Source organism: Rhipicephalus sanguineus, chromosome 6 (assembly GCF_013339695.2).
Source record: "Rhipicephalus sanguineus isolate Rsan-2018 chromosome 6, BIME_Rsan_1.4, whole genome shotgun sequence".
NCBI lineage: Eukaryota > Metazoa > Arthropoda > Arachnida > Ixodida > Ixodidae > Rhipicephalus > Rhipicephalus sanguineus.
In genome coordinates, this window is record NC_051181.1 from 162,732,376 (window position 1) to 162,746,481 (window position 14,106).

The 14,106-nt window shown below is 44.6% G+C and overlaps 1 protein-coding gene across 1 annotated transcript in view; it reads right to left on the reverse strand.

Moving 5' to 3' along the window:
- The window catches only part of LOC119397680 (uncharacterized), a 29,515-nt gene extending 20,383 nt beyond the window's left edge, over positions 1-9,132 (reverse strand). Inside the window, exons 1-5 of the mRNA XM_049416658.1 lie at positions 9,065-9,132; positions 1,540-1,687; positions 1,198-1,266; positions 961-1,063; positions 179-336 (exon numbers count right to left, since the gene is read on the reverse strand). Of these exons, the coding sequence (XP_049272615.1) occupies positions 179-336; positions 961-1,063; positions 1,198-1,266; positions 1,540-1,683 (474 nt within the window). The 5' untranslated portion in view covers positions 1,684-1,687; positions 9,065-9,132. The remainder of the gene's footprint in view (positions 1-178; positions 337-960; positions 1,064-1,197; positions 1,267-1,539; positions 1,688-9,064) is intronic.
- Positions 9,133-14,106: the final 4,974 nt, after the last annotated feature.

The following is a 14,106-nucleotide window of genomic DNA, read 5'->3' on the forward strand; positions in this document are numbered from 1 at the left end:
TGCTTCACCTTTGTGCAAAGTTTGTTTTCGTAACCCCCCCCCCCCTTTCTCCCGGTCACTTATATAAATGGGCCCTTTCAAGGCAGCTCTATGAGGATGTGAACAAATGCGTGAATGAAAGAATTACTAAGCGAAGGTGGGTAACAACATTCTTACATCGTTTTACGATGTTCATTACCTGTCCGAGATGTGGCTCCAATGTCGGTTCATTAAATCCCATGATAATCCAGCTTATCATCACAGTAACCATGTCAATTACGAAGACGGGGTCAATAAGCAACTTGTACAATATCACTGGCCTCTTTGGAGATTCGGAGATTGGGGATTGTTGAGCATCTGAAATGAGTCATGAAATAAGTTCACTGTTCCCAGTGGGTATGATTGTGACTGTGTCTTTCCCTGTGCGTTCACTCTTCTGCCTCTATTCAACCACAGCGGTGTCAGCAGTAATTTTTTTCTCTTCTTTTATTTGCATCGATTTTACTTCTCTTAAATATAATAAGCTACTACAGCTGTTGATGTTACTTTATATTAAAATACCACTATGTTAAACATTTTTCTTGGCGCAAAATGGAGCCTCCTGTGAAGCAAGCACCGTTATGCGGTGTAGGGGCGTTAGTGTCAATAATACCCTACGAATGAGGCTGCTATTATTTAGGCCACCGCGCTTATCTAACGTGACGTTGCCAGATGCCAGACTCCAACATTTATATTTAGGTATGTGTGAACCGTATAAATGTCCCGGCAAGGCAACCAGTGAAACGATAAGGGCAACGTTTGTTGCGTATAAAAGAAAGCTTGTATGAGCTCGACTATACCGCTCGCCAGCGCCGTTTCCCGGTGTTTGTCAGTCTGCAACGCATGTTTAACTTTTGGGGATGAGAACATTTGGTCGATTTATACAAACCAGCTGGTTCAACGATGCCATCGTGAAAGCTGGATTTAAAGCTTTTTATTTACCTTTTACAGGTACGTCGGACAGCTTTTTTGAGGTTGTCGTCCACGGCAGTGAAAGTCCGAACAGTGCCGCTATTACGAAGAAAGGCAGCGGGTACGCCCAGGCCTAAGAAAGAATTGGGGGAAAGTTCTGCATACCGCCGAACATAGACACACAAATTGTAAACGAATGCACAAAACAGGCGAAAATTTATGGCTTTGGAAAATATTTCCATGTAGACAATTTCATCTTTCACTTACGTCAATGAGCACACCTCCAAGGCCAGTCCCGACCATGTTTCCTACGCCCCATAGGAACTCCATTGTAGACTAAAAAAAAAAGAAATCTTCTGTAGTAAAGCACAGATGGCGTATTTATCAAACTTTTAGTTTGTGAGTACTTCACGCCATTGGCCACAGGTGCCTTCGGTAAAAAATAATCTGCAGACGTGATTGTTGGCTGGCTCTTGTGAAGGATTGAGGTTATACATGGATGCTACGTTCAATATGTGGCAATTGTTCGGAAAGCGTAAAAGAGGTAGAGGAAAGGATATAAATATAAATGCAAATGCAGAATTTTTTAAAGAAAGACTTAGTACTTACGATAATAGGACCCGTGTACATAGGAAATTCTGAAGTGACGACTGAATATGCCGCAACAAGAAGCACAGTCGAAAAGAAGCCGCCGATGATGGCCAGCGTTAAACATAAGCCAAGGAATACGCTGCCTGTGGGTGACCAGTACATCAGCCTACGAAGGACGTGCAATCTATGAGGTAGGTTTGCAGGGCAAGTAAAACTTAAAACATGTGAGGAAGATTTATTTGGCTAGGTGAAGAAACCTTTAAAAGAGTTCTAAGCACTGACGTAATTACATTATTCTTAGCCAACAGTGAGACAATTGAGTAAAGCTTTGAATTTTGTATTGTTTAGGCCTGCATTTTCTCTCACACAAGCCTTAAATGTGCTTAGCAACAGGGAGCTCTTCTTAGGACATTTACAATATTAAGTACATGCTAACATACCGAAATAACACAAGGTGTTTTACTCGTGTTTTTTACCATTGGAAAACAGTCTTTCAGAGATGTTTAGGATTGGCAAAAATTTGTTCGTAGAACAAAATTTAGCGTAGGACGCTATTGTGAATAGACGCACTACTTTTTTACCACTAGCTTTCGAAGACATCTTGACACATTTGCTGATTGGTTAGAGCGGTGACACTGAACGTGGTGAAATCACCTATATATGCAAGTAGAATGTTCACGGATTGAAATTCGACATATTAGGGCTAAGTAATATACTGTCACGTGGTCGTGACGTCGACGAAGACAGCAGTCAGCACGTCCGAGATGAAACTGTATTTGGCCGAACTTGTGGCCTGGAAACTGAAGGTCAAACTACAGCAATACACTGATAGCGTCGAACAGAGGGTCGACCGTCGATCAACTGACAAGCGGTCAAGCGCGTCGGCTTTTATACAGGCGCTATCGAACTTTCCAGCAATATCGCTGGTGGCGGCGTTATCTCTCGACAAAGCTGGAACATTCGCGCGCGGGGCGCAATCTTAACAAAACGATCTACTACAATCGGGAAGCTTCTCGAACACTGCTTCGCGGACAGCGTCGAGCGTTGATAACCATCCCTGCCGGTCAAACCCGAATACATCAAAACAAGACAAGAAGTGGGCGTGGCAATACATACTTTCGTTTCCACCGTCTTCAGTTAGTATCACGTCGGCAGAATTTCGACTGACATCAGAGCCAACACCATGCACCTTTAGCAGCCAGAGTCGCAGCGAAATAACGTGGTTATCTCGACCAATTGCGCATACCCGTTGTTATAACAGAAGTTTTGATGTCGCGTTCAACCCGGGAGCACAATACTTTATTTTTACAGCTGAATCATTATCATTCTACCTAACTGTCCGCTGCACACACAACACGGCAACGGAAGTTTCCGACTTGCAAGTGCGCATACCACTAGCATAAGGCACTATATTAGATGGAGCGTCAGACACACGTGAATGTACATTTCTAAGCAATCCGTCGAGGACCTAATATTGATCTCCTTATCTGTGCAAAACATGACGCCACTTCGCAATTTAAAAGTGATACATTTAGGTGATCCGAGTGTTTAATATCAAACAAGTTAATTTTGATATATGTACTTAATACAGGTAAGCGTAGAAGTCTCCGATGCGATCCGGCTTCAAGTATGTAAAAAAGAACTAATTTTAATGTTAAATCATTAACTTTTACATTTTTCAAAAGTAACGTGAGAACACGCTACGTGGGAGTTAATGATTATAGTGTAAATCTCCCTAAATTAACTAAGCTAACTGATTTTCGCGCAATTTTGTAACGCGTAGAGAAGCTGAAGATAAAAGCTCTTCCAAGAGGGCTCGACAAAACCAAAACTTTTTTTCCCTGTGCATATGCACATAAAACACTCGCAAAGAAAGAGAAATAAAACATGCGTATGACGATTAAATGTAATAGATTATTAATAGAACATGTACAAAATAGTGTGCACACAGATAAATGTCACAACACGTATAATAATGCAAAGTAATATGAACGATCTGGCTTGACGCTCACTACATATGTAATGGAACAATGGCGCCATACTATGTACTTACAACCTAACGATTACGTCTACTCCTTTCTTGAACATAGCTTGCGAATTTTACGGTATGTACTATCAATCCATATAAAGTGAGCTATGTGACATATATTCAAACGTGTGCTGTAATCGTTGCTTGCCTGTGTCTAAACGACGCGTACATATAAAATTCGCAGCATATAGTTGAATAATAATTTTTATCGCAATAAGTTTCTTACATTTCTCTCGGTTTCCCGGATAACCTTGTAGTACCTAAACGATAATTATATGGTTGTAATGAAGGCAATGGTCACGGGACTCGAGCAAGAAAAAAGAGGAAAACGACAGACTGTGATCGCTGGCCTGCTTCGAGTTAGCCATCCCATCCCCCTTTGTGGGTGAGCGGCATCGGGAAGAGGTTATCATTATGATCATCATCGAGTTAACCCTTGTAGTACTTGTGCTTCGTCGGGTCAACTCCTGCCTGTAAAACATTCATGTTTGAGTGGGTGGAGGTGTGGGGTACATCTGGTCCTCATCCTGGAACTGCTGGAACTGCGCAGCCGGACATTACCACGACCTTTCGCGATGACTGATTCCGGGGCCGTCTCGGGACACGCCAGATCCCGCACCTGCACCTGCCTTCTGCCATGGCGCACTCCGGCGGTGCGGTCCAGTTACATTTGGTGGCACAGACGACCAAGATGTGGAGGGCTGGATTGTCGAGTATGAACTGGTGAGCGCTTACAATAAGTGGAACGCCAGCGAGAAGCTCACAAATGTGAACATTTATTTGATCGACGTAGCGAATCGCCCCGTCACGGTGGTCTAGTGGTTATGTCTCTCGACTGCTGACCCGAAGGTCGCCGGATCGAATCCCGGCCGCGGCGGCTGCATTTTCGATAAAGGCGAAAATGTTTGAGGCCCTTGTACTTCAATTTCGGTGCACGATAAAGAACCCCAGTTGGTCGAAATTTCCGGAGCCCTCCACTACGGCGTCTCTCATAATCATATTGTCAGTCTGCCGGCTTTTAGTCGTGACAATATCGTGGTTTTGGAACGTTAAACCCCAGATATTATTATTATTGACGTAGCGAAACTGTGGTATAGAAATCATCAAAGCGACTTCACAACCTGGTCGGATTTCGCAACAACTCTCACGGAAGTTTTTGGCCATCCTGCTGCGCGTCGGCTTCGTGCTGAGCAGCGCTTGCATGGAAGGGTACAGAGAAAGGATAAGACTTTCAGAAGCTACATCGAAGATGTGCTCTTTCTCTGCAAGGTCGTCAACTGGACTCTGGAAGAGGCAGGCACGATCAAGCACATCATGAAAGGCATCGATGACGGTGCATTCCAGGTGCATGCTGCGAATTGTCCCCAGATGGTCGCCGAGGTAATTCAGCTCTGCCAGAACTACAATGAGGTGCGTAGGCTTTAATGGCGCTCATAAAGCAGTTCCATGGCGAGGCAGTCGCACGGCAGCTATCTATAATCACGGGAACATCCAAGCCGATGGCGCCCTTGTCACCTTCCCTTTGTCACGTTATTGAAACGCAAGTTGCCGAGGCATCACCACCAACTCATACTCAACACCCTCGTACTGCACCTACTTGTGTTGACCAAAACCACTATGGTCACTTAGCGCAAAACGACGAAAAAAAAAATGGGGAGGGAAGAGGAGCAATGTGAGCGCTAACTTTCGGCTGATTTACTGCCACATGGTACACAGGCTATATAACAATTATGTTCCTGGGCAAAGTTCTAAGCAACATACATACACGCATCATAACACCGCCAACACACTTTCTAAAAAACGACTTCCGCAAGAAAGAGGGAAATAGATGTGTCGCTGATACACGGATCCCCCAGTTTCATGATATGGAAAGCGTCCAACGATTCTCGTGCGGCCTTTGCTTCTGCCAGGAATCCTAATCTTGTCTAGCCGTGGCTCACACTGATATGCATGAAAATGCGCAGGCAAATGCGCTCCATCTTTACCTTTTAAAGATAGCTCGTGTTCCCTCGCTCGCTCATTTACGCAGCGTCCGGTCTGGCCGACATATGCCATGCCGCAGGATAGCGGAAACATGTATACTACACCTGTAGCACATTTTGCAAATGGCTTGGAGTGTTCTTGTTTTTTTTTGTTTTTTTTTGAACAACCACGCTTTTTGCTACTGTCAGATAGTATGCGCGGACACAACTGGGCGAGCTTGCACTGTGCCGAGAACAAGACGGGTACCCCGGGCCTATAGCCACTTTTTTCAGGTTGTGGGACACACGGTGTATATATGGTACGACCCCAGGCCTTGCGGTTCTCTCCGTTAGCTCAGCCCCTTTTCTTGGCTATCCACCCTTCATCTTTTGAAGGAGTGTCTCGACAACAAAAGTTATGTGCGAGCGGGGGAACCAAGCTAAACACAGGCGATCCAAATGTCGATAGAAACTTGCCTGCACTGTGTGATGACACGACCTTACGAGAGCAGACTAAATGCAGCGAGAGGCTATAGCTCTCTTGACTGTTTTAGAATGTGCTGACCCTTACGGCAACAATCCCTTCTTTGTAATTCCAGCAGGCATGATCCGTCCGCAGAGTGATGTTGATGTTGCAGGCAATTAGCGGACGGCAGCTCGTGAGTTAACACTAGTCTTTTCCCATGGTGGCTAAAGGCGGAGTAAAGGTCATCAACAATGAACTGATATGAACTGATTGACTTCTACTTTAAAACAATTAAAAAGCCATCAACATATCTAAACACCCGTAGAACATTCCCCTCCGTTAAAATGATAGTGCAAGGCATGGTCAGTAGCAGATAAAAATAATTTGCAAAGGACAGCCGTTTTTAGGAAAGTGTGTTGATGGTGTCGTGATGTGTGAAGGCATGTTGTTTGGCACTTTACGCAGGAACATAATTGTTACATAGCCTTTGTGCCATGTTGCAATAAATCAGTCTAAAGTTAGCGCTCGCATTACTCCTGTTCCCTCCCCTCCTCGTCGTTTCGCGCTAATATATATATATATATATATATATATATATATATATATATATATATATATATATATATATATATATATATATATATATATATATTAGCGCGAACAAACTTTGCGGACACTCAAGTGACAGGACAAAGCATGTGCTGCTTAGACACTTAAAAAAAATAAAAAAAAATAAGCAGTCGACGGTAACAGCCAGATAAGATGTATTGGTAGTAACTTACACGCGTTTCAAACGGAAGTGGAAATAGATAACGTGAAAGAGAGCGTGACAGTTGCAAACACTACAAAATCAATTTAGCGTCTTTTCAGGAAGGTGACTTTCCGATTACTCACTGAAACCGATGACTGACTAATGCAGCCGTCTTTTCTTTTGTAAATGCGAAATGCTTCTACTACTTCCCGCGTTAGTTGGTTGCCATGTTGAAAGACCATGGTGCACGGGTCATTGAACAGTGGCGGCATCCACACTGAGCACAATTTCCCTTTATGTGGAAATGATTGTTTGCCCCTAATGACCTCTGCGCTAACAGCCTGGTCTTCGCACAATGGCCTTTCTGGACGACGTATACTTTTCCACACGATAGGGGCGAACAATATACGATGGATAATTTGCATTCAACAAACATTCCTGAGTGGTTCACCATGCATCTATTGGCATTAGTTTTTGCTGCTGTGGAAATTTTTATTTTTTTAAGTGTCTAAGCTACACATGCCTTGTCCTATCGCTTGAGTGTCCGCAAATTTAGTTCTTTGATGAGAATCCATTTGACTGTTCATTTTGTGTCGCTAGGGGGTGCGTGGGTGCATATATACATCAAGTACTATTTATGAAATAAATTTAGTTGCGAGTGTAGCGAGTATTGTGTTTTTCTGGTCCCCTTTGTCCTCGTCAAAAGTGCGCTACTTCACCCTACGGTATAATGGTCGGTCACCAACTAGCGCAGCTTTCAACCCTATTGCACCACTGACGTATGCTGCCGTTGTTGCTCGGCCACGTGGTTCACCGTCTTGTGCTACATACCAAGCAACTCGCAATCTTTATACGTCGCCACCACCTGCACGCCCCTTTACCGTTCCTTATAATATTCAGCCAACAGTGCTCCTACCGTCAGCCCATGGCGCACACCTGATAATCGGCCCATATGCTTTTCATGTGGCATACCAGGTCACATAGCTCGCCACTGCCGCCGTCACAGCTTCCCTTCTCGTGACAGTGCAGGTGCCTCAAGCTACATGCCTGTTCAATCTCAATATCCCGTCCCTGCGGCTTCCCCTCCGGACCCACCTCCCAGTCGCCGATCCCCGTCGCCGACCAATTTTTCCAACGTTACGTCGCCACAGCCCACCGCGAGTGGAAAACTGGCAGGCGCACTTGCGGAGGCAAGAACTGCGTTGGCGGCGAAAATATCAAGGCCTAATTGCTGTCCCCCGAACGAAATCGAACTCTCAATAGATGGCGTTACGTACACGCACTTGTTGACACTGGATGCTGTCGTATCTGTAATTAGCGAAAAACTCTGCCGAAGTCTGAACAAAGTGACCACTCAACTTACCGACCTATCTTTGCAGACGGCTACGTCCCACCATGTTCATTCAGCCTTCAGCATTATGCACTGCGCGAGTCGTCATTCATGGTGTCGTGTATGTCGTCGAATTTGTGGTTTTTGTTCCGTTCTTCGCACGACGTTATCCTTGGGTGGAACTTCCTTTCGTCAAATACTGCTTTGGGCGAATGCGCTCGTTCTGAACTCACGTAATCTGTGCCGTGCTTCGTCTGCGATGATCGCGCTTCGTGTAAAGCTTCTGGCGTTTGCTGCTTCTGGCGTTGACATTGCGCCTTTCTCAGCCACTCTCGTCAAGGCGTCGTGTGCCCCTCCTCCGAAATCACCTGCTTTGTTTATGCAATCGGTCACTTCTGCGCGCCGTCGAAATTTCTTACTTCCTTTTGCCGTCATCACTTTTTGCAATGTGAGTGGCGCTGCTTTCACTAAGCATAAATAACACTTTACATAAATAACTAATAGTTAACATAAATAAGTTAGTGTTGTAGGAGAAGAGTAATTGGAAGCCTAGGCTGATCCACTCACTAACTAGCCGTAGTTTAAGTACGAGATAAACAGGACACTGAGCAGTAATTATTACAATTTCTTGGCGTGTTTGACTGGCCCTATGTTTCAATTAAGAAGGAATTCGGGAATTCCTGATGGAATAGCTCAAGAGCGAATGAAAGGAAAAAAAGGAGGAGAAAACAATGAGCAGAAAGAATAGTGGTGTTAATTGTGCAATTCATGCAACATAAATACGGTTGTGTAATTAATTAAATTTCATTACAGATAAGAAATTCATACTCCATTTTAGCGTTAGCGTCGTAAATTCAAGCTTTGCCCAAAAAAAGAACTTATGCATTAGGAATTCAAATTTAACAATGCATGTTAAGTATGTTTTCTGTTAAGATTTTTACGGTTGCGTTCTACGATTACCTGATAAAATCAGCCCCAAGCGCAAATAAGTTGTCTAAACACTTACCCTAAGAGAACAGTGAACAGTAAGAAACCAATCTGTCCCGATAAATAGCACTTCCGCGGAGATCCTAAGGCCATCTTGAAATAAAACAAAGGTAATTAGAGCATGAATGCATGCATGGCCACAAGAAACGAAATGGAGAACGGTGTTAAAGGAACAAAGAACATTGCTAAACTTACAATTCGTTCGCTGAACACTGATCCCAGCAACATTGCCACCTTAACTGCAGAAAAGAAAAACCCGTATTTCCAAGCTTCCAGACCAGCAGCGCCAGCCTTGGAGTGAAAGGGCGAAATAAACGTGTCAAGCAAAGCGAAAGTCTCGCACACAACCAAATGAACTACTTCTCCATTAAGCACACCCCAACATGTTAACGGACGCCTCACCACACGCGCGACTCAGCATGTCGCGGGAAGCGCGTTTAAGGAGACTACCACACTTTGGGGTCACGAATTGTCTGAGGCTCTCTTCCTCGCTCTGTACAATTGCCACTGTGGTGGCAACGTGTCTGTTGACGCGACTGGAGTGCTTTCGAGTTTCCTTAGTGTAATTCATCGACATCGACGCGCACGACTTTACGGCGATCTTCGCTGAGTGTGCTTGCTTCTTCTCTTTGAAAGTGTTCTACTCAAAGCAAACCATTCAGCTCGAAAAGTAGCTCGAACACGCTAAGAGTCTCGCATTCTTCGACGCTCAACGTGATTTATATGTGCCCTTAGCTGATTAATTGCGGTGCATAGCGTCAAGGTATTTAGAAGTTTATCATTATTTAATACCTAATATCAATGAAATATATTAGATATACCATATTGGAGGACCAAGTGCTGATTGTGACCACTAGCTTGTGCTTCTTTGACGCGCACAAAAATTTCAGTATACGCGAATGTGTTTGCATTCAGCTCCTATCAAGTGCCGCACCACGGATCGCTCCTGCGACCTCACGCTCAGCGCAACGGCCACTGAGCTTAGCGGCATGGTGTATATCAGTTTACTGATGCTATCTATCAGCGACGGAGAGAGCTAAAAGAGACATAAATTATATGCAGAATGTGTGAAGGGCACCTGAAGATAAACACTTAATTATTGCGATTTCAAACGTAAAAATAAAAGGTAATTCGGTCACGGACATTGTTCGACTAAATGCGGCGATCTCCGTGAAATTGCCTTTGTTTTTAATGATGGCCTGTTCTTGTTGCGTGAAATGAACTTGTTTTTCTCAGATAAACAGTTGCTCTTTTCTTGGCAAAGGTTCTTTTATTTCACGCTTAACAGCAATGTACTGCCGCCGTGGTGCCTCAATGGCTACGGTGCTCCACTGCTGACCTGAAAGGCGCGGGTTCGATCCCGGCTGTGGCGGTCGCATTTCGACGGAGGCGAAATGCAAGAGGCCAGTGAACTGTGCGATATGAGTGCACTTTAAAAAACTCTAGGTGTTCGATATTATTCGGAGTCCTACACTACGGCGTTTTTCATAGCTTGAGTCGCTCTGGGATGTTGAATCCTAAACCGAACCACCCGTCGACCAGCATTATACTAAGTCACTACGACGCACGGGCCATAACACTTGATGGAAAGCTCCCTCGAAAGTGGGGAATATTATGGCATATAACCTCAGCAGCGGCTTAGTGGGGAAACCATAATGCCAATAAACTTGTATTTGGCTTCAGTTAGCGAAAAGGTTGGCATGCGAACTAACAGAAAGGTTTAATATCATGGTCCCTACTGCGTACACTATAGAGCGCCATAACTTGCCCACTCATGATGCCACAGCATTGCTAGATTCATTGAACGTAAGGAACATTTATGACGTTCATTATTTTCAACTAGACGAATTGGCATTATACTGGTACGTACCAAAGGTGGAAAATAAGGTTGCATGAGTGAGAAGGCTGCTGAAAACCAGATGTGAGTGTACACCAACGGCAACATCCATTGGCTCTGGCGAATATTCGAAAGCACGCTCTTGGTTGGCGTCGAAGCATGGCGGGATTCAAGATCGCCTGGGTCACGTTTTTCAATAGCACTCTTCCCAATATCCGATGGATCGACTGAAAATGCGTTGTTTATGTAGAAGTGTCCACTTTTTGATTCCGACGCCTGTTTTACGACTTCCACGGCATCTGGCATGGCTCTGTCTCGGCGTTCTGGGGATCGATACCTGCGAACGAGAGAAGCCTGTGAGATAAGGTGACATTTTTCTATTCACCGACGGAATCGAAGTAATTTCCAATAACACTGAGTAAGGGGCTTAATTGTGCGCATGTTTCCCTACTCGCTTGTCATACCGTAAGCATAAAGTATACGTCGGCAAACTCGCACCTGGTTAACCTCCCTGCCTTTGTCTTTATATCTATTGGCTGGCTCTATTGGTACTCTGTTAGCAAGAGACGTTCAAAAGACGGTACAAACGCAAATTATGCGTGGCTGACAGTATAATCGAGCGCTAAAAATATATGCATATAAACGTGATTTCAGCAAGGCAAATGAAATGTGGTACGCCACCTGGCAAGCAGATCTCTCTTTGTAGAGCATTAGCCTCAGTGTGTGCACACTAATTTAAAGAGAACATATTCTGAGACCTCTCTGATACACATAGTAGAAAGCGGCGAATTTATTTGCAGCTGAGGAATGCATGGAGCATAGCAGCTGTGATATAACTCTCTCTTGTAGCACTGTACAATGATCACATATACAAACAGAGATACGGTTTAGTACATGTGCACCCAACGTGACAAGATAACAGTTGTCGGATTTACCTGCCACAGTGTGTTGAACTGTAGTTCCGAACCTTGAAAAAACGTATTCTTTAAGTAGAGAACCGTCGTTTGGCAGGCTATCTTCAATGTGCTGCCGTCCTGCAATGCGCTGGAGTAAAACGTGAAGACTACACGAATGGTAATCCAGGGCTGCTTGCCAGCCGTTGCAGCGGTGAACGACGCTTTTAAAGCTGGAAAAGCAAAGGGTAAAGTAAATGAACGAGAGTGCGACGCTTTGTTCAAGACGATAGGCGCTTGCGCTGTACGGCTATTATGTCGGCACAAGAGGGTTGTTCGTCGAAATAAATATAAGACCGGGTGTCGAAAGTGGCTATGTAAAAGCCCTTGGACACGCTGTCAGACTGATACCTCAAGATAATTGCGCGAGAAACTGACGTCAAAGAGGCTGAGAGGGAAGGGGGAGGTCCCGTGTCGATAAGGTGACGCACCGGAAAGCAAAATGTAAAGCAAGAGTATTTTGTGTAGGAGTACGGTGATTTTTACTGTACCGTAGTCGCGAAGAGCTCGAAATAAGGCGCCTGGAGGTTGGCGCGTGGCATATAGTGTCGCCACTATCGCTCGTCCTGCGGTAGCCAGTGAGTGAAGATTGCGAAGAACGCCTCGAAACAAGTAATTGAATGTGGTGAGGAAACGACGCTGCTTCTGCAGTCCTTATAAGGAACGTGGCTTAGCTTCTGTGCGGTAACGGAAGATTCTAAATATAATGGATATACAATAGTAGAAGCAAGTATCTATCCCAATAAACACAGATTTCAGTCTTCTTGCATGCCATCGCGCTTATAGCTGTGAAGTGATCGCGCATTAGTTTGGACAGGAATCACTTGAATAGCGACGCACTGAAATGCAACACTTCCATTACAACAATGAAGGGTAAACAAGATATCTTCATGATTTAGCATAGCGTCTACATTAGATAATCTTATTCGGCCTTCCAGCGCCGTTATCACACAAACACAAATGTGTGCATATATTAATTTTATCATTACCGCACTTTCTATGACTGTATTTTATGGAAATGCAAGTTTCGCACGTTTGTAGCGCTTATGCTGATCAGAGGGGACAATTGGTCCAGTTGGTGATTTATGACTGAGGTATACCGCGCTAGAAAACAGGGACGACCATGGGGGACCTCCCCCTTCCCTCTCACCCTCTTCGACGTGAGTTCCTCGCGCAGTTATCTTGAGGTATCAGTCTGACCACGTGCCCAAGACCTTTTATATAGCCACTTTGTTCCCATCTGCTTGTCGTCCTTGTTTTCTACCGCGCAGTATACCTAGAGCTTATACTTAGCGCAAAAGAATAGACGCATGATATATTTTTATTAAAGTAAAAGAAGATGAAAAAGTTCTGGCCATTTTTTAGTAACGGCGGCTAGCCCCCTTTATTTCGTTGTTAGGAATGAAATAGAAATAAAGAAAAAAATACTGTGGAACGAACACGAAGCTGCGCTCAGAATTCTCATTAGGCAGTATCGTAACCGTGAGTGAATTTTTTTTGGTGTTTCCTCTTCAAGGGTTACTTCTTGCACCTCTTCTTCTTCTTCTTCCTGAAGTAGTGCACTCGCTACAGTCTCTGCTGCAGCCAGCGTGACGCATGTCTCAACCTGAAAGTGCACAGGGGGCATAGTCCTCAAACGACAAAGGGATCTCTCTATCAGATCCTTCCGGCAATTACTTGTTTATTACTCTAATTTATTTCATGCTAATCATCTTGCAGATTGGCGTCCAGAGCGATCCAGTTTGCAGAGATTAAAGCTGCGTTCTGCCAACAGATCACTGTTGTCGTCAGTGACTCCGATAGCCTTTCGTGGCACAGGGGCCTCGCAATAACCGCTAAGCCACGCGTTCTGGCTGGTTTCAGGACGATATTAATAATAATAGTAATAATATCTGGAGTTTAACGTCCCAAAACCACGATATGATTATGAGGGACGCTGTAGTGGAGGGTTTCGGAAATTTCGACCACCTTGGGTTCTTTAACGTGCACCAAATCTAGGTACACGGGCCTCAAACATTATCGCCTCCATCGAAAATGCAGCCGCCGCGGCCGGGATTCGATCCCGCGACCTTCGGGTCAGCAGTCGAGCGCCATAACCACTAAACCACCGTGGCTGGGACAGGTTCCAAGATAACATTAGGAACCATATTCTGTTGTGAACCTACCTGCCTTTCCCTCATTTTGTTTTCTCTCTATATATGTATATTCTATTGTGCACGCACAACAAAGAAGTACACACGCGCACACAAGCACACACGTGTACGCAGGCTT